General features: G+C 38.9%; 1 protein-coding gene across 2 annotated transcripts in view; it reads right to left on the bottom strand.

Annotated features, from left to right (window-relative positions):
* Positions 1 to 536: 536 nt before the first annotated feature.
* TMEFF2 (transmembrane protein with EGF like and two follistatin like domains 2) overlaps positions 537 to 21,526 on the bottom strand; it is an 810,050-nt gene continuing 789,060 nt past the window's right edge. The window contains exon 10 of one of the 2 annotated variants that reach the window (XM_075831276.1): positions 537 to 2,108. In XM_075831276.1, coding sequence (XP_075687391.1) covers positions 2,012 to 2,108 — 97 coding nt within the window. In that variant the 3' untranslated portion in view covers positions 537 to 2,011. The remainder of the gene's footprint in view (positions 2,109 to 21,526) is intronic. The other variant, XM_075831277.1, reaches the window with a different exon arrangement.

The raw sequence follows: 21,526 nt of genomic DNA, 5'->3' as shown, positions 1-21,526 counted from the left end.
TGCTCTGTCAGGTAGGTACAAATTATCTGAAGCAGTAAAAAGGACTCGTTGCGGCCATGGGTCATAAAAAAAGATCAAGCAATCTCAGAAGTGGATCTGGTAAAATGTTGTTATATACTATAAGCTTCAACCTGGTTCACAAAAGCCTGCATTGGCACTGCCTATGTGCTGTGATATCTATAACTATGTGGGGCATTAGGATGTACAAACCTATCACATCTGCTAGGTATATCAGAATTTTCTAAATAATGTTGCTTCACACAAGTTAACATGATTTTTATAGGACTGTAAGTTCTGATTGTGTTTTGTATTACTGTGAAATTGGAGATTAAAGTATAGTTGTCCTGTAATATTATTCAGCAGAACTGTTGTGCATAGATTTGCATGGAATTTGCTAGGAATCAGACAAGAAACCATTACACTTCTTTAGCCCATGTTTTTGTAATAATTGGTATTCAAACATTCTTAAAATTATTATGAAAAAGAAAAAAGATACACTGAAATACTCTAAATGTTAGTTTATTATTTGATATAATTAAACATACAGCTGCTATTGTTGCTTTTCAAAATCTAAAAGAAAGCTTTGCAGATCCTGACCAGTCTAATTACAAGAACAGTAAAGCTATTATTAAACACCAAGTTACGTTTTCAGTTTACCTTACTGTAATCCTTTTTATTGCAATCCTAAAATACTTTTAGAAGGGTTGGAGTACCAGTTAAAGGGTAACAAAACTTTTAAAAAACCTTTGACATGTCATAGTGACATGTCATAAGTTTTGATCTGTGGAGTTCGATCACTGAGACCCTCACTGATCGCTAAAACAAAGCGGCAGAAGTGCTACGATGAGCACTTGTGCGGCTTCCTTTCTGATCGGCTTTCCTCGGAAAGCAGAGCGAACGGTGAACAGACTCAAAAACTTTCTATTGAGCCCGTACACTGCCCCGAGGAAAGCAGAGAAAAGTCAATCAGAAACGAAGTAGCAGAGCGCTTTAGCTGCTTAGTTTTAGCAATCAGTGGGGGTCTCAGAGCTTGGACCGCCACCGATCAAAACTTCTGGCATGTCAATATGACAAGTCAAAAGTTTTTAAAAAATTAAGTTACACTTTAAGTAGGGGCATCTACATGATACCCTGTAAATTGCTATACAGTTCCAGCTCATGAGGCTGTATAAAGCTGAAATGGATAGTTGGAAACTACAACATAGAGCCTCTCCTTCATCCTCCAATGACTTGCATACTGCCATTTCTGTCAAGTGACAAGATGATAGTAGAATAAGGGCACAGCACATGGGAGTTGGGTAGAGTCTTAATATAACCTAAAATTACCGCTCCTTTTGAGGCTGTAAACATAGGGTGCTGTCAGAGAAAAGAGGTAGAAGGGGCATAATTCTGCAAAGAGTATCTTCAACTGTAGCAGTATGTGCATCCTCTGCTGTGACTATGTGCTCCACAATATATAACGCTAAAAGTGAAAGATAGCACCATTGGCCTTGACGGGTGGCATAAGGACTTGTAACTGTTCTGGGCCTTTCATACAAAAAATATAGAATGTTTTTTATACATGACATTATGCCATAACAGAAATCATTAGTTACCATAGTAAAAGACCCTATATCTACTGTCACTGCTGAGAAATTAAGTTTAGTCTTTTAAAAGGTAATCTGTACCACATTGCTATGGATCCAGAACACTGAAAACGAATCTCAAGCATTCAAATACCAATAGCTCATTCTCATTTCTGAGTGTTTATTATTTTAACAAATACATTAAAAAGGAAAAAACTATATTAAGTGATATAAATAGTTTATTTACATTACAGAAAAACATCAAGACAATGTATACTATTTCAAATATATCCATACATATTCAAATATATCTGTAGTACATGTTTTCATTGGTGTAGATTACCACAAATGCAAGGCAACGTGTGTAGTTCTTTTGTCCTTGTCTTGACTAATATTAATCTAGTCCAAGGTCTCCTCTGGAAGTTTTGCCATTGTGGAAACATGCTTCAAATTAGCCGTGTCGAAGCTCTTGTCGTGTTATCTGAACTGTAGTGGCCTGTGTTTTGCTTTTGCCTGTGGATCCGATTGCTTCTTGGACATTTTCTGCAAGGAACAGTAAACACTTAAATACTTAGTGTTGAGCTAAGACAATTTGCAATGTGTGTGAACATGCATTAAATATAAATATCTATCACACTATCTGTTATTATTTTACTTTATACTTATTTCTTCATATATATATATATATATATATATATATATATATAAAAGCACATTATTAACAATGTAGAAAAACACTAAGGGCCTGTTCACATCAGCGTTGGCTTTCCGTTCAGGGGTTCCGTCTGAGGTTTCCGTCGTAGAACCCTGCAACAGAGAGTCAAATGGAAACCACAGCTTCCGTTTGCATCACCATTGATATCAATGGTGACGGAAACATTGCTAATGTTCGACTGTGCTATTGATTCCGTCTAAAAAACAGAAACCTGCCGCAACGGTGACAAACGGAAACCATTAGCAATGTTTCCGTCACCATTGATATCAATGGTGATGCAAACGGAAGCCCTCAACGGAAAGCGAACGCTGATGTGAACCGGCCCTTAAGAAAAAAATTGCAATAGGTTACAGCAGTGAGGGTCTGCAAATAAATGTAGGTCAAAACATATGGCAAGAAGTTTAAATTCGGAATCTAGATATAACTGTGAGCCAGCAAAAGGAAAGGGGAATAGGTAAGCACCTGAAAGAGAAAAGAGGGAGAACTGAAATTGTAGTTGAGGCAAAGATTAGGGTCTCATCTGTTGGTATTGGAATTGGAGTTCATAATCCGAGGTTACTAAACTCAAGCACAGATTTAGAACAGGTAAAGCTGGAAGTCATAGTCATTTAAATAAGAGGTTCACCAGAGAAGAAATTCTAGGCATTTGTTATATTTATCTAAATTTAACAAGAGACACCATTTCTACTATGTAGTAGTGTATTTATATACTTCTTCAGGTTTTGTAGGCTCTAGGTTCTTTATTCTTTCGGAATTGGAAACTTTAGTGAATCAGCCATTTAAAATTGGTGTGGTTAATATATTCCAAAATCCAATATGTAGTGTCTGAAAAATCAATTGTATCTGATAAAATTCATTATAGTACTATGAAAAAAAACAAAGAAAAAAAACACCATAAGACTGGGCATTGTCATCTAACTTCACTAAACTGGAGGGTACAACTGCAAAGCGGACCGTCAGACTTAGTACTTGATTAAATCTGTACTGTATGTGGTTTCTGTTTTGCTTACACTGTAGTTCTTACAATTTTTTGTATGTATTTGTTTTTGTTGCTTTCCCTCTTTTTTTACTCTTGGGTATTAGGCTCCTATCAATTATTGTTTTACTTTTATTGTATTTGGTACAATTTTCAATTAGTCTCAGAATTTATTTCTTTACCTTCTTCCACAGATTTGAGTACAGGTAGCCTTGTCTATATTGTCTATCTGAAGTATATATATATATATATATATATATATATATATATATATATATATATATATACACACACACAGACAGGAAAAACAGTCCAGGGCAGCACAATATGGAAAATAAGTGGGTGGGTGCAAGCCTAAGGATAAAGGCTATATCCTATATATTACTATGCAACAAGTAGGCAGCACACCTGGATATCAAAGTGAAAGAATTGTGAACTTCAATCCATAAGTGACGTTTCGGCAGATGGTTTAACAAAGATGGCTTGAGAAAGGGAGTTGCATCTGCCAAAATGTCGCTTATGTATTAAAGTTCACCATTTTTTTTCACCTTGATATCCAGGAGTGCTGCCTATTTTTTGCATAATACACAGATATATACATATATTTAACCATTTTAAACACAGCCTCCATGGACGCAAACATAATAAGTCATTAAAAAAATCTAAACTATGTAAAGTAAGGCTGTACACAGGTTTACAGTGGGTAAGATCAAAACATACTCATTTATGGTAATATGGCGTGCCATATAGTGTAACATGCTGAAGAAAAAATAACAAACCTGCAAAAAGGGTCAGAGAATAAAATCTAAACCCGAAGGCTACATTCACGCATTACGAGCGATTTTGCCATACGGATTTCACTGCAGGAAATCCATAGCGTAATACAATATCAGCAAAGCAAATAACATTAATAGTAACCTAATCTAAACGTTAAAGAATTGTTAAACACCTGAATTGACCTGCGGTGTGTATTTTAATATCTGCAGCATGTCAATTAATCTTGCATTTCCGTATCAGAATTGTATCTGACAAGTTTATAAAAAAAAACGCACTAAAATAGCCAGCATAAAAACCGCATCTATTTTTGCATCAAAATGTAAAACCACACCTAAAAACGCATGAGAAAATGCACCATTAAAGGGCCCCTGAAACCAGCATTTCACCTAATAAACCAGCAATAACTGGTGGAAGTGGGTGAAAAATCATTTTTATGTAACCTATAATTATCTTCTAATTCGGCTCTGTACATTTACCATTCCGTTTTTTTGTGTTCCCGCACCGTATGCTAATGAGCATACAGTATAACAGTCATATCTTCGTTTGAAAAGCATCATGCCTTCATTCATCATCATCCCTGTATAAACCAGCCATCCTCCCTGTTTATAACCCCCATCTTACCTGTATATACTAGCCAGGCTGGTATATACAGGGATGATAGGGGTTATATACAGGGATGATGGCTGGTATATACAGGGATGATGGGGGTTATATACAGGGATGATGGGGGTTATATACAGGGGTGATGGCTGGTATATACAGGACTGATGACAGGTATATACAGGAATGATGGGGGTTTTATGGTCTTTCATTAACTTTAAGAGAGGTCTGCAACACATTCTAATGCAAATTCCTCTGAGAGAAAAGATGAAACTTTATTAAGAATGAATAATATAGCGGTATTCTTGCTCATTCAGAATGATGACCACTTTAATTAGAATGTACTTCTTCAGTTCTAGCATGCATTGGGGGGCCCACATGGTTGGGGCCCACTCAGATATGTTTCGCCCCCTTGTGTTAAATCCCTACGTAGCTACGCCTCAGACCCTTTGCTATGACACTTGAAATTTAGCTCTGGAGGCCTCCCATTTCTGTAGTTCATCTTTGAAATGTTTCTACACCTTGATTGAAGTCCACCTGTGGTAAATTAATTTGATTGGACATGATTTGGAAAGACACACCCTTGTCTATATAAGATCTCACAGCTGAAAATGCATATCAGAGCAAAAACCAAGCCATGAGGAGGAAAAAACTGCCTGTAGAGCTCAGCGACAGGATTGTGTGGAGGCACAGATCTGGAGAAGGGTACAAAAAAAATTCTGTGGCGTTGAAAGTTTTCAGGAGCACAATGGCTTTCATAATTCTTAAATGGAAGTTGTTTGGAACAACCAGGACTCTTCCTAGAGCTGGCTGCCCCACCAAACTAAATAATCGGAGGAGAAGGCCTTGGTAAGAGAGGTGACCAAGAAACAAGTGGCCACTCTGACTGAGCGTCAAAGATCCAGTGTGCAGATAGGAGAAACTTCCAGAAGGCCAACCATCACCGCAGCACTCCACCAATCTGGATTTTATGGCAGAGTGGCCAGAAAGAAGACTCTCGTCAGTAAAATACACATGAAAGCCCGTCTGGAGTTTGCAAAAAAACACCTAAAGGACACTCAGACTGTGAGAAATAAGATTCTATTGTCTGATGAAACCAAGATTGAACTTTTTGGCGTCAATTCTAAGTGTCGTGTCTGGAGGAAGCCGGGCACTGCTCATCACTTGCCCAGTACCATACTTACAGTGAAGCATGATGGTGGCAGAATCATGCTGTGGGGGTGTTTTTAAGCTGCTGGCGCAGGGAGACTTGTCAGGGTTGAGGGAAAGATGAAGGGAGCAAAGTATAGAGATATTTTTTATGAAAACCTGATCCAGAGTGCTCTGGACCTCAGACTGGGCCGTACATTCACCTTCTAACAAGACAATGACACTGAGTACACAGCAAAGACAACACAAGAGTGGCTTAGGGACAACTCTGTGAATGTCCCTGAGTGGCCCAGCCTCAGCCCGGATTTGAACCCAATCGAACATCTCTGGAGAGTCCTGAAAATGGCTGTCCATCGACGGTCCCCATCCAACCTGACCGAGCTTGAGAGTATATGCAGAGAAGAATGGCAGAAAATCCCCAAATCCAGGTGTGCAAACCCTGTGGTTTGCAAGAAGACTGGAGGCTGTTATCGTTGCCAAAGGTGCTTCAACTAAGTCCTAAGTAAAGAGTCTGAATACTTATGTCAATGCAATATTTTAGTTTTTCTTTTTCAATAAATTAGCAAAGATTACTAACATTCTGTTTTCACTTTTTCATTATGGTATTATTTTAGTACAAGGTCTCAACAGAACAAAATGTGAAGAAATTGAAAGGGTCTGAAGACATTCCGAATGCATTTTATATATTATATATTTTGTTAAAAATTAAACGTAAACATTGTTATATATAGAGATTCTCTAGTGACTGGTATAGTGCCAAGGGACTGGCGCAGAGCAAATATGGTGCCTATTTTCAAAAAGGGCTCAAGGTCTTTCCCGGGTAATTACAGACCAGCAAGCTTAACATCCATTGTAGGAAAAATGTTTGAGGGTTCTCTTAACCCCTTCCCGCACCTTGGCGTAAATGCACGTCCAGGTGAGCAGTAGCTTCGCGCACATGGGCGTGCAGTTACGTCCGCGCTTTAACAGTTAACCGCCGCGCGGCGCTACACCGCAGCGGCTGTTAACTGTGCAGGGTGTCAGCCCTGCTCTCCCCGTTGCCGTTCAGCGGCCTTTCGCCGCTGAAATCGGCAATTAACCCCTTAGATGCGGTGGTCGATTGCGATCACCACATCGAAGAGGTTTACAGCGGATTGGCAGCCCCCCACATGTATTTGCGGGGGCTGGCGATCCTTATCATGGCAACCAGAGGCCAGACAATGACGTCCAGGTTGCCATGTACGGAAGCCTTGGAGGATCAGCCTCTGGCCGGTCCTCCGATGCTTCCTGTCAGTGTGACTGTCACGTCACAATGACAGTTAGAACACATTACACTACGTGTGTAGTGTAATGTGTTCCAGCAGCGATCAGAGCTACAAGTCTAAGTGTCCCCTAGTGGGACAAGTAAAAAAAGTAAAAAAAAGATAATAAAAATGTTTTTAAAAAGTGTAAAAATAAAAGTTATAAGTGACATAAACAAAGAATGCTTCTTTTCCTATAATAAGTCTTTTATTATAGGAAAAAAATTAACACGTTAAAAAAAGTACACATATTTGGTATCGCCGCGTTCGTAACGACCCCAACTATAAAACTGTAATATTATTTTTCCCGCACGGTGAACACCGCAAAAAAAATAAACGAAAAACAGTGCCCGAATCACAATTTTTTGGTTACCAACCCTCCCAAAATATACAATAAAAAGTGATCCAAAAGTCGCATGTACGCCTAAATGGTACCAATACAAACTACATCCCGTCCCGCAAAAAACAAGCCCTTACACCGCTTTTTTGACTGAAAAATAAAAACGTTATGGCTCTCAGAATATGGTGACACAAAAATGCTGCAAAACATAAAAAAATTATATACATATGGTATCGCTGTAATCGTATCGACCCGCAGAATAAAGTATAATGGTCATTTATAGCCCAGGGTGAAGGCCATAAAAAAACGAATAAAAAACATTGTCAGAATTGATGGTTTTTGGACACCTTGCTTGCCAAAAAATGGAATAAAACGTGATCAAAAAAATTTCTGGTACCCCAAAATGGTACCAATGAAAACGACAGATTGTCCCGCAAAGAATAAACCCTCACACGGCTCCGGTGGAGAAAAAATAAAACAGTTCTGGCTCTCAGAATATGGCGATGCAAAATGTGCAGTGTTCCAAAAGCAGATAAGATCGGGCGCCATTTATCGGTGCGACGCCGGCCACATATCTGCGGATTATTATTTATTTACTGCATTATTATACCCTCTTATTATGCCCTGATGTATCCCGCACAGATTACATACGCCCCCACATTATAAACTGAAACACCAGTAAAACCCCAAACAGAACAACTACCAAGCTACATCTGCGCCCCAAAAGCCAAATGGCGTCCCTCCCTTCTGAGCCCTGCAGTGTACCTAAACACCAATTTACGTCCACAGATATGGCATCGCCATACCCCGGAGAACCCGGTTAATATTTTATGAGGTATTTGTCTTCAGTGGCACAAACTGGGCACAACATATAGTGCACTAAAATGGCATATGAGTGGAAAATTTTAATTTTCACTCCGCACCATGCGCTGCGCATTAACCCCTTCGTGCACCACAACATAGCATGTCTTAGTGTGGGGGGTGATGTATGGAGCGTCTCACGTGAAAAATAAAGAATTTAAAATGGCAAAATCGATGTTTTTTTGGTCACCTTGGCTCTACCTAAAAATGTAATAAAAAGTGCTCAAAAAGTTGTATGTACCAAAAAATGGTACCAATAAAAACGAACGCTCGTCCCCCAATAAATAAGCCCTCACACCGCTCTATTGACTGAAAAATAAAAAAGTTGTGGCTCTTGGAACGCAGGGAGGAAAAAACTAAAAAGGAAAAGAAAAAAATGGATCAGTCCAGAAAGGGTTAATTACTTTCTAATGAAAAAAACATTTATGACCACACGTGGGGTATAGCCATACTCGGGAGAAATTGCTTTACAAATGTTGGGCAGCTTTTTCCCCCTTTATCCTGAAAAAAATGCAACAATTTAGTGGAAGAAATGTTGATATTCATTTTCACGGCCTAATTCTAATAAATCCTGCAAAAGACATGTGGGGTCTAAATGCCCACTATATCCCTAGATAGATTCTTTAAGTGGTGTAATTTCCACTTTTGGGGGGTTTCCACTGTTTTCGCCTCTCAGGGGCTTTGCAAATGCGACATGGCACCCAAAAACTATTTCAGCTCAATTTGAGCTCCAAAAGCCAAATAGCGCTCCTTCCCTTCTAAGCCTTGCTGTGGGTCCAAACAGAAGTTTATTACCACATATGGCATATTTCCGTAATCGGGAGAAATTGTTTTACAAATGTTGGGGTGCTTTTTCTCCTTTATTCCTTGTAAAAATTAAAAATCGATGTTTACCTTTACAGAATAATTCCAATGAATTCAGCAAAACAACCGTGGGGTCAAAATGCTAACTTTACCCCTAGAAAAATTCCTTCCTTCCAAAATGGGGTCACTTTCCGGGGGTTTCCACTATTTTGTTCCCTCCAGTGCATTTCAAACGCGACATGGCACTGAAAACTATTCCAGCAAAATTAGAATTTCAAAATCCAAATGGTGCTCCTTCCCTTCTGAGTCCTGCTGTGGGTCCAAACAGCAGTTTATTACCACATATGGGGTATTGCTATAATCAGGAGAAATTGCTTTACATATGTTGGGGTGTTTTTTCTCTTTTATTCCTTGAAAAAATTAACAATTTCTACGTTTTTTCAGAAAAAAAGTAGATTTTCATCTTCACAAACTAATTCAAATAAATTTAGCAAAAAAACTGTGGGTTCAAAATGCTAACTATACCCCTAGATAAATTCCCTGAGGGGTGTAGTTTCCAAAATGATGTTACTTGTGGGGGTCTTTATTGTTTTGGCCCCACAAGACCTCTTCAAACCTGACATGGTACCTAAAATATATGCAAAAAAAAGGAGGCCCCAAAATCCACTAGGTGCTCCTTTGCTACTGAGGCCTGTGTTTCAGTCCATGACCGCACTAGGGCCACATGTGGGGTATTTCTAAAAACTGCAGAATCTGGGCAATAAATAATAAGTTACATTTCTCGGGTAAAACCTTCTGTGATATAGAAAAAAATGTATTACAAATAAATTTTGTAAAAAAAAAAAAATGAAATTTGTAACTTTCACCTCTACATTGCTTTAATTCCTGTGAAACGCCTAAAGGGTTAATACACTTTCTGAATGCTGTTTTGAATACTTTGAGGGGTTTTCAAAATGGGGTGATTTATGGGGACTTTCTAATATATAAGGCTCTCAAAGCCACTTCAGAACTGAACTGGTCCTTGTAAAAATCGCCTTTTGAAATTTTCTTGAAAATATGAGAAATCGCTGCTAAAGTTCTAAGTCTTGTAACGTCCTAGAAAAATAAAAGAATGTTCAAAAAACGATGCCAAACTAAAAGTAGACATATGGGAAATGTTAACTAGTAACTATTTTGTGTGGTATTACTATCTGTTTTACAAGCAGATACATTTAAATTTAGAAAAATGCTAATTTTTGCTAATTTTCTCCAAATCTTGGTGTTTTTTTACAAATAAATATTGAATTTATCAACCAAATTTTTTCACTAACATAAAGTACAATATGTCATGAGAAAACAATCTCAGAATCGCTTGGATAGGTAAAAGCATTCCGGAGTTATTACCACATAAAGTGACACATGTCAGATTTGAAAAATCGGCTTCGTCCTGAAGGCCAAAACAGGCTCAGTCCTGAAGGGGTTAAGGGACTATGTACAGGAGTATGTGACAAAAAAATTGTATTATAAAAGTGACAGCCAGCACAGATTTACTAAGGACAGATGTTTTCAAACCAAACAGGTTTGTTTTTATAACGAGGTGAGTAGAAGTCTGGGCAAAGGGACCGATGTTGATATACTGTTTTTGGACTTTGCATAGGCATTTGACACTGTTCCTCGACTAATGGATAAATTAAAGTCTATAGGTTTAGAAAATTTAGTTTTTAATTGGATTGAAAATTGGCTCAAGGACTGTATCCAGAGAATTGTGGTCAATGATTCCTACACTGAATACCCCAGGGTTCAGTGCTGGGACCACTATTATTCAACTTATTAATGATATAGAGGATGGGATTACTAGCACCGTTTCTATTTTTGCAGATGACACCAAGCTGTGTAGCATAGTTTAGTCTATGGAAAATATTCATAAAATACAAGCCGATTTGGACACACTGAGGGTTTGGACATCCGCCTGGCGAATGAGGTTTAATGGGAATAAATGTAAGGTATGCATCTGGGTACTAATAATCTGCATGCATCTTATGTCCTTGGGGGGCTAAACTGGAAAAGTCACTGGTTGAGAAGGATCTGGGTGTACTTGTAGATCACGGACTAAATAACAGCATGCAATGTCTATTAGCTGCTTCTAAGGCCAGCAAGATATTGTCGTGTATTAAAACAGGCATGGACTCGCAGAACAGGGACGTAATATTATCAATTTACAAAGCAATAGTACGATCTCATCTAGAACATGCAGTTCAGTTTTGGGCTTCAGTTTATAGAAAGGATACCCTGGAGTTTAAAAAATACAAAGCAGAACAACTAATCTAATAAGGGGCATGGAGAATCCTAGTTATGAGGAAAGATTAAAAGAATTAACCCTGTTTAGCCTTGAAAAAAGACGACTAAGGGGGGACAAGATTAACTTGTATAAAGATCTCAATGGCCAATACAAAAAATATGGTGATAAATTGGCTCCCTGTAAAATCCCCTCAAATGGTAAGGGACCACATCCTCTGTCTGGTGGAAAAAAGGTTCAATCTTTAGAGGCAGCAAACCTTGTTTGTCATAGGAACTGTGAGTCTGTGGAAAAGCTATCAGCGCCTATGTCAATGTATAGAATACTTATTTGAATATTGATCCAGTTGGATAGCCACTTGGGAACAGGAGGTAATTTTTACTTTTTAGGGAAGATTGGTTAATTCCTTATGGGTAATTTTAATATTTAATAACTTTTTTTTTTTTAAACCTTCCTCTTGATCAATAGGGTTAAAACAAAGTTCTATAATTTCTCCCATACCTTCCCTTTCTCCCGTTCCTTGTTGAACTTTGCCATTGCCTTAAGATCAAGTCAAGCAAACTTAGATAAGTAAGGTATCGAGGCATTAAGAACTCTAATAGTTTTTTTAAAAATTATTATTGTCAAAAAATGACAATACAAATCATCCTACATAACAATTCTTTCCCTCCTAATCCCAAAGCACCGCTCCCCTTACAACTAACAATCCAACCATTATAGCCTGCAAGGGAAAACAAGAAGAACAAAAAAGTATAATTTCCAATTAATCATTCCCATCATCATCCCTTCTAAATAGTAATTTTTGTTCCTGATAGGTTATTCAATCATGGATCCTGCTCTGTTCTTTTAGGATTAAAGAGTTTTGTGATTGTTACACCACAACTGGATTTTAGGTCCAAATTATGTTTTTAAATTTTTTTTAAATCAGACATTGGATAGGGAACTGCATTGCATAGATTGTTAAAGAAAATATCAGCTTGTGATAGAGCATCTTCTGCAGCTTCAGAATATGTATAGGTTTAAGGGAAAAGTCCTCACTGGGCCTTTCGTTATTGCCTTAGTGGTTACTTAAATATGTAGTGATTGTTTTTTAATTGAACATATTTAAAAAAAATATATTTTGAGGTCTGTGTCTGTTAAATTTTGGTTAAAAAATCACATATTTGGTATCCGTATGCTTGCAAGAATTTTGCCTTTTACATATGGTACAAAAGGTTTGACTAGTTTTGGGACTTGCTGTTATTGCAAGCAAAATTATAAAAACAACCTGTTTATCTATACTCTAGATATAAAGATAGATATATGTGTGACCTGAACAAGTTCAGCACTTAAAATGTTGGTATTGAAAGGGTTGTATTATGATCCCGGACCACCAATGATTTCCAGAACAATAGGTCTATATAGAAAGTTTCTAACTGTTTATTCCAGCTCATACTGATTTAAATAGCCCTTTGCTTAGAATGTTGTGTTAGATTCTAAGTAACAAATGTATATGCAGTGCCAAAGGGGTTTAAGTGCTCTATAGATCCCTTTTGTTCAGGAAATTAGTGGGGTCTGAGATCTCAGATTTCAACAATGTCATACACAAGTATCTTTGACAATTCCGAAAATCATTTTGTTTGTATTTCCCCTTTTCAAATCAACTTTTGTAATACTGATTAAAAACAAATTCAGAAAAGTAGACATTAACTAGACTTTAACAATAAATCCATAAGCATTATTTAATAATCAGAATCATGAAATACAACCAATGGGTTGCATATACAGTATTCATTAAAAATGTATTGGGTTTAAGAATTGCCATACAGTATATCGGCATATCCTTCATTACAACTTAAGACCTCTGCATGCCTTATCTGCCTCCGATGTGATTTAACAAATTTACTATCAATGCATGGGTGACAAACATTATTTCTCATCAAACAACAAAATGTTTTGAAAAACCCATGATCATAATTTCAACGATCACTGATTTCCTCCACTCTTACTTGACCGTGGGATCAGATAATTTATTCATGCCAAAATCTGTCAGTCTAAAGCAGTCTAGCAAAATAGTTCATGTGATAGGACATTTCTTTAATAAGTTAAACAGTGTACTCACTGCAGTATGTGAGTATACTCACTAATATACATTCCGGTCCCTCGTCGTGCTGATTCTGAGATTTTCATACATTTTTATAGCGCAGCCGGGGGACCAGAAGTCTAGCTGTGCAGCCTAATTTAACTATAAGACTCTTTATCATGTGACCGGCTGTACACTATGGACAAGCAAGAGCAGTAGTACAGCGAGTACATGGAGTACATCAGGATCGGTCACATGACAAAGAGATTTTAAGGGCAAAAATGTTTTAAATTAAGAATAAGGAAAATTTTTTGTATACTATCCATGTCGTGTCTCTCATTGTTCCTAAACATAGACCCATACCCGCCCCTTGTTGGGACTCCTATTGGTAAATAACTTCTTGCATTTGTGCCACTATCCACATACACAAATAAGGTACCATACACATTCCTCTTTGTATAAAATATTTTTTAGCATAACTTGAAATGTGTCTATTTTGTATTTCTTTATAAGCCTTGATCATGGGCATATTACTTGTTCTCTCACAAATGTAAGCAATACATGCTACTTTCTCACTTGCCATGGAGTCAAATCTTATCATAAATATAGTACATAATAAAAAAAATATTTTGTTTTTTTTTCCATTATTTGATGTTGCAGAAAATATCTTAATATTCTTGTAATATCCATCTTAATATTTGTGTTGAGAAAAAAACCAAAATGTTTCATAAGGACATTAAAGTATATTGTATCTCTGCACACTAAGAAATGAAAGAAACAGACGGGCCATAATGGTAAAATATTAATGGCTTTCTGAGGGTTTATATACTGTACATTAATCCATATACTTTCTTTTCTTCTTAATCCATTATGCAGTGTTCAACCAACCAAGCCTCATCAATGTTCACTGCTGAATAGCTACAAACCTATGATGACAGGGAACATTTTATGAGTAATATACCTTTCTATTGTTTCTAGATGACTGAATTTTATACTTCACTTGACAAACTTCCCCACTGCATCGGAATGCTTTGTAATGTCTCTTTCATTTGCTTTAGGCATATCCCATCTTGCAACTTATCCCCAGTGGCGCTTTTAGTGACATACAATTCTGTCTTAAATTTTCCAAAAGCAAGACTATGTGTCAGCTGTATAGGGAAGGCATGTGGACACTAGCTTGTCAAAACTAAAAACATTAGTACGTGTTATTATTTTAAGCACTTGGATCTACAGTCAAATCAATAACACTTGTGAATCTATTGCCAATAAGTCTGCAGATCATTGCTGTTATAATTTACAAAACTGTTCTAAGTAAATTGATGTTCTATGAGAAAAATAGGAGAAAAAAAAACTACATCACAGTTCAGAATATACTTTCTGGTGTTTTTTTTTTAAAGAATTAATTCACATTAGGTAAGTTATAAAAATGTTCCTCCTGAGGAGAACAATAGATGATATCGTGATGGATGGAATATAAATACAGAATCTGAAAGAAGCTGCTTTTATATTACTGTTCATAAATGTCCTGATGAATGATATTTTATTCTAAAACTACAAACTGGATCAAACTGCAGACACTATGACAGGCTATATATGGTAAAATGTATCATGTAAACGGAGAATTACATTTATGGAGGATCTGGCCAAGCTTATATATGAATTATGTCCAGTTGGGAATTAAAATCACCCAAAGGCCAGGATCTTTACTTGTGAGATATAGAAATGTCCAAACTCTTGTTGCTTCACTGTGTAATACACACGGGGTTTATGAGCCATCTTACAAGAAGATAGTCATTTGTACACAACATGGAAAAGGACTAAATGTCCAATCTCTGGCATTTACCTGAAGCCCATACCCAGCTGCTCAGCTCATAATTTACATTAGCTTAGGTAAATGTGAATGAGTGCTCTCTTTTTATCATACTCTACATGCTTTTCAGAATGAATTCCATTGATAGACTTAAGATGGCCATCAATATTAACGCAGTCTAATACTTATGAAACCTGGCAGATACTTGACTAAGTGTGACTAATGGATGTAACAGGAATCTAATAGAATGGATTTATTTTATTTTTTTTCCACAGATAAGTGGTGTCTGGAAGGCATCAATCTACCCTGTCAGCAAAAAGGTTGATAAACTGAGGCCTCATGCAGACGACCGTAGCCGTGTGCACGGCCCGTGATTACGGCACGGCCGGCCGCGGAGTGTAATCCTCGGGCCATCCGCAAGTCACGGACCGTGCACACATTGATTTAAATTAGCCCGGACCACAAATCCGGACTGTATAATGACTTGTCCTATTTTTTGCGGTCCAGGCTCCCGACCAATGCACGGACTGTGGAAACCATGGTTGTGTGCATGGGCCCATAGAAACTAATGGGTCCAAAATGTATCCGGATTTTTGCGGATGAATTGCGGACGCAAAAACACGTTCTTGTGCACGAGGCCTGAGAGTTTATGTCCCTGGTTAACTTACATGTAAATAGGAAGTCTACTCAATGTACAAAATAAATCCCTGATAATTACCACTTGGTCTAAAACATATACTAAAGAATAAACCTGTCATCTGCAACAATTTTTTTATTTTTAATAAAAGTAAAGCTGCATTTCCAGTTATTGATGGAATATCAATATAATATGCTATCAATATGTGATTAGTGGAGAATCAATGCTTGGGACTCCCCTATGTCTGGTATTGGATTCATTTGAATAAGGCTGCACTCCAATACCAAACACACCATTCAGATAAAGTTGGCGCTGAGTTTGGCATAAGCCAAAGAGGTAGTGGCATTTCGCAGCGGACCTTTCTTTTTCAGTTGTGAGGAGGCTAGTAGTTGGACATGCACCAATCACAAATTGATGGTATATTCTAGAAAATAGCTATGAGTTCAGAAAATATTTAAGCATTATGTTGGCAGATTGCATTATCAGTATGAAATAGTGATGGTTGGCCTCTTTAAGCAACTCAATAATTTCTTGCTCATAAATAGAGTATTTTTTTTAATAACAGATAAACTATATAGACAAAAGTATTGGGATCACCTCATAATAATTGAATTTGTGTGTTCCATTTACTCATTTTCACAGGTGTATAAATTCCAGTACCTAGCCATGCAGTCTGCCTTAAGAATGGGTAATTTGAAAGAGCTCACTCAATTTGAGCATGGTGCTGTAATAGGATGCCACCATTGCAATAAGTCAGTTTGTGAACGCTCTTCCCTCCTATATATTCCACAATCAACTGTGAGTGATATTATTACAAATTGAAAGAGTTTAGGAATCACAAAAACTCAGCCACGAAGAGGCAGACCACATAAAGTTACAGAGTGGGGTTACCAAGTGTTGGGGGGCATAGTGCATAAAAGTCGCCAACTCTCTGCTTAGTCAATAACTGTAAAGTTCCAAAAATCTTCTGGCATTAACATCAGCACAAAAACTGTGCCCCGGGAGCAGCTGCATGCAAAACTAACATCACTAAGAACAATGCCAAGCGCCTGATTGAGTGGTGCAAAGCACGCTGTTACTAGACTCTGGAGTCGTGGAAACGTGTTCTGTGGAGTAATGAATCATACTTCTCTATCTGGCAGTCCGAAAGACAAGTCTGGGTTTGCCAACTTCCAGCAGAACATTACCTGCCTTACCACATTAAGTCAACTGTAAAGTATGATGTAGGAGAGATAATGCTATTGGGTTATTTTTCAGGGGTTGGCCTAAACACCCCTTAGTTCCAGTGAACATAAATCTTCATGATTCAACATACCAAGACATTTTGGACAACTTTATGTTTCCAACTTTGAGTGCTTTTTCTATTCCGGCATGTCCCCCAGTGCATAAGGCAAGGTCCATAAGGCATGTGTTAAGGATCTGCCAGGCACAGCTTCTGTATCCACGCCCATAGGTAATCAGTCTGCACCTGCTTCTATGTCTGTGAGACTGACTCCATCTTCCACCACTCAGGATGGCAGGTTTAGGAGTGGGAGAGCCTATCACAGCCTGGCCAGACGGAGCTAGCTCCCGCCCTCTGTCTATTTATACCTGCCTTTCCTGTTCCTCCTTGCTTGTGATTCTTCTCTGTTGGTTTCCTGTCCCTGCTGCAGCTTCTTGAACTACTTGTCCCTGCTTCGTATTTAACCTGGCTTACTGACTATTCTTCTGCTCTGTGTTTTGCACCTCGTACTCTCCTGGTTTGACTCAGCTCGTTTACTACTCTTGTTGCTCAAGGTGTTGCCGTGGGCAACTGCCCCATTTCCCTTTGTTCTGTGTTTCCTTGTCTGGTTGTCTGTCGTGCACTTACTGAGTGTAGGGACCGTCGCCCAGTTGTACCCCGTCGCCTAGGGCGGGTCGTTGCAAGTAGGCAGGGACTGAGTGGCGGGTAGATTAGGGCTCACTTGTCTGTTTCCCTATCCCTGTCATTACAGCATGATTGGGTGAGTTTGTTGTGGAAGGGCTTGACTAGCCCGCACAGAGCGCTAACTTCAACTCCATCTTTGGGATGAACTAGGGTGGAGATTGCAAGTCTGCCCTCTCATCCAATACCAGTGTCTGACCTAAAAAATGCTCTTCTGGATGAGTGGGCAAAAAGTCCCACAGACACTCCAAAATCTTGTAGGAAGCCTTCCCAGTAGAGTAGTTTTAGCTGCAAAAGGGGGACCGACTCTTTATATTTTTTTAAATTCTTTATTTTATTTCTCAGTTATATAGGACCATAAAGCCCATCTAGACAATCATTAAATATGAAAAGAAAGAGGGGAAAAGAAGAGGAGAGGGAAAAAAAAAAGAATTATATCACTACAAAACAGTATACATCCACCTCTTCTGGTATCGCTGGCCCTATCTGCCTTGATCTTTAGAATCTCGCAAGTGCATTTGGTAATCATTTGAGTTCTAAAATTCCAACCAAGGAGACCATATCTTATGAAATCTATCATATGCATTGTTCATAGAAAAGGTTAGGTTTGCATAATGTCGTTGACTTTGTATACCCATAAAGAAAGTAAGAGAGGTACCGTTTTTTCCACAATAATGGAATACACATTCTCACTGGCATAATTAAAAAACATAGCAGCGAGTGTTTAAAGGACGGGTGTCGCGAAAAAAAATTTTTTTTATATCAAGTTGGTTTTAGTGTTTTATTAAAATAAATTGTATTTATTTGTGTGTTTGTGTTTTACTTTTTTTTTCTAACTTTTATTTCACTGTGGGGGCTGCCATTTTTTTTTAAATCTCTGTATGTGTCGATTAACGACACATACAGAGATGGAATACGGCACATACATCCCCATGGAGAATGCGAACGGGAGCTGTTCACGTTCACTATGGTGTACGCCGTCTGTGTGGGAACGGCACATGGAAGGTCTTCGGCCGAGCGACATCCGGCGCCATTTTGTTGTGGACCGGAAGCCGCGGCCGGACAGTAAGATGACTACTTCCGGTCGCGGCTTCAGGACATGTGTTCAGGAGGGAGCGGATGGACCGGAGGGAGTGGCGGCAGCGGCGGCGGCAGGAGCAGGTAAGTTATGTCTGTGTATGTTCGTGTTTTAGTGTGTGATTACCACTGTATGTAAGCCTACTACACTGTGTATTCGCTCAAAAAATGGCAGCACACAGTGTAGGAGGTTTGAACATTCAATCCCCTCCTTTCTCCTGCCACTAGCCAGGATAAAGGAGGGGGGATTGTTTGAGGACGCTAGAGCGAGTGTGTCTTCTCAAATTTTGCAGCATAAAGCAATGTGGTTGCTTTACCACATGCCAATGCTGCAATTTTGGGCATTGCTCCCTCTAGTGACCAGCACAGGGAAATGTTATAAATTAGAATCTAATTTATAATATTTCCTGACTTGTGAAAAAATTATAACAATGTCTAATCATGTATATACTAACTGTTTAACTAGCGACACATTCCCTTTAAGAGAGGTGACTGCAGTCTCAAAGTGACATAGAAGAAACAATGCTGGTTTTGGTCTAGACCAACCCCAGGGACTCTAATGATGGTGCCCCTTATTCCCTCCCAAAAGGTAGATAGTGGATGACAGGACCAGAAAATATTGTTCACTTTGCCAATTTCACTTCTATATCTCCAACATGTTGGATCAACAGTTGGAATAAAACTATTAAGTTGTGATGGCACCCTGTACCATCTGGAAAGTAGTTTATAACTGGCTTCCTGGAAGCGTGGGCTAAAGGAGGATTTGTGTGTCAGATTAAAAATCCTTTGTCTCTGACCAGAGGTAAATGAGATATTAAGAACAGCTTCCCATTGAAGCATAAAAGATGGAGGTGTTTGACCGGGAGGGTTCTGTAGAAGGGCATGGACCAGAGACAATGTGTGCCTAATCAGGCACGCCCCCAGACACCACATCTCAAATGGAGTTTTATATTGTGTATAAGAGTTTGGTGGAGGCAAAAAATGTCTTAGTTGCATTGATCTGCAAGGCCCCAATGAGTTGAAATCCGACAGTCCCATCAGAGTGTCTAAAGAGGGCCATTGATTATCTATTTGAAGATTAATCACTCTGAATTTGCCAGAGGTCACCCAGTGGCGGAAGATCGAGTTGTCTACTCCAGGGGATAAACGAGGAGAACTCAAAATAGGATATTGGGCAGAGTTACATGGGAAAAGAAAAGAGCGCACTTCGGATGAGAGCATCATTGTAGTGTCGTGCCTATGGTTGGGTGATTGTGCAGGGAGGATAGATGGGGAGGCTCCAGCCATGGGAACACAGCCAATGAGACACGAGAAAAGCACTGTTCAATTTGGACCCATGGTTTAAAGGGTCCATGTTGACACCAATCAATAGCACGAGTCAGATGTGTTGCCAGATAGTATGCCTTAAAACTGTGAAAGTAAGACCATCTTTTGGTCGACACAACAATATCCGCTTAACCCATGTCTGGTACGTCATGACTGCAGGTAACTTAGTGCAATCCGACGTACCAGGCACGTCCTGAAGATGAAGCAGGCTCAGGAGCTATGCTCGATTCATCTTCAGTGGGAAATACAGCTGACAACCCACTGCAATGGCGGCGATAGCAGTTACCTCCGATCGCCACAATTTAACCCCTTCAATGCGGCGGTCAATAGTGAGTTTTTTACAGGGTGCCACTACCTACATGGGGCTGTGTGGCACTACCTACAGGGGGCTGTGTAGCACAACCTCCAGGGGTCTTTGTGGCATTATAGGGGGCTGTGTGGCATTACAGGGGGCTGTGTGGCATTACCTACATGGGGCTGTGTGGCATTACCTACAGGGAGCTGTGTGGCATTACCTACAGGGGGCTGTGTGGCACTACCTACAGGGGGGCTGTGGCAGTATTTACAGAGGGCAGTGTGAAGCATTATCTAGGGAAGTTTGTGGCAAAAATGTACAAATTAAATTCATCCGATTTTAAAACAGACAGGGAAAAAAAACTGATGCAAAGTGGGTCAAAATCGGCAGTTAAAAACGGCAACACGGCCCGGAGCGGAATCGGAACGGATGCAAAACGGATGCAAACCGGCCAGGAAAAACGGCCCAAAACTGACGATTTTATCGGCCGACACTCGGACCCTGTCGTGTGAATAAGGCCTAAGTGTAAGAAAAAAAAGAAATGCAAGGAAAACAAAAATGTTTAAGAAAAATAAATAAATAAAAGTTTTATGTAATAAAAACAATAATCGCCCTGTTTCCCTGATCAAGTCCTTTAGGCTATGGTCACACAAAGTTTTTTACATGCAGAAAATTCTGATCTGCTTGCACGGCGTTTGCTGCGTTTTTTGCGGCATTTTTCGCCTACGGCCATTGAGCGCAGCAGGCAAAAAACGCTCAGAAATACGCTTTCTTTGCCTCACATTGATGTCAATAACGTAAACGCCCGAAGATGGGAGGCATTTTTGGACGTTTTTTGCTGCGTTTTCCGACTGGCCCTTTATAGTTGGAGAAAAATGGAAAAAAATACATACATAATAGGTATTGCCATGTTTCGGAACTATAAAAATATCGTGTTATTTTTACCGCACGGTGAACAACAGAAAATAAATTAAACAAAAACCTATGACAGAATTTCTTTTTTTGGTCACCTTGTCTAAAAATAATGTAATAAAAAATGAGCAAAAGGTCGCAGGTACCCCAAAAAATTACAGT

The sequence above is a fragment of the Rhinoderma darwinii genome, chromosome 6 (genome assembly GCF_050947455.1).
Source record: "Rhinoderma darwinii isolate aRhiDar2 chromosome 6, aRhiDar2.hap1, whole genome shotgun sequence".
Taxonomy (NCBI): domain Eukaryota; kingdom Metazoa; phylum Chordata; class Amphibia; order Anura; family Rhinodermatidae; genus Rhinoderma; species Rhinoderma darwinii.
This window is presented reverse-complemented; position numbering and strand designations above follow the sequence as displayed.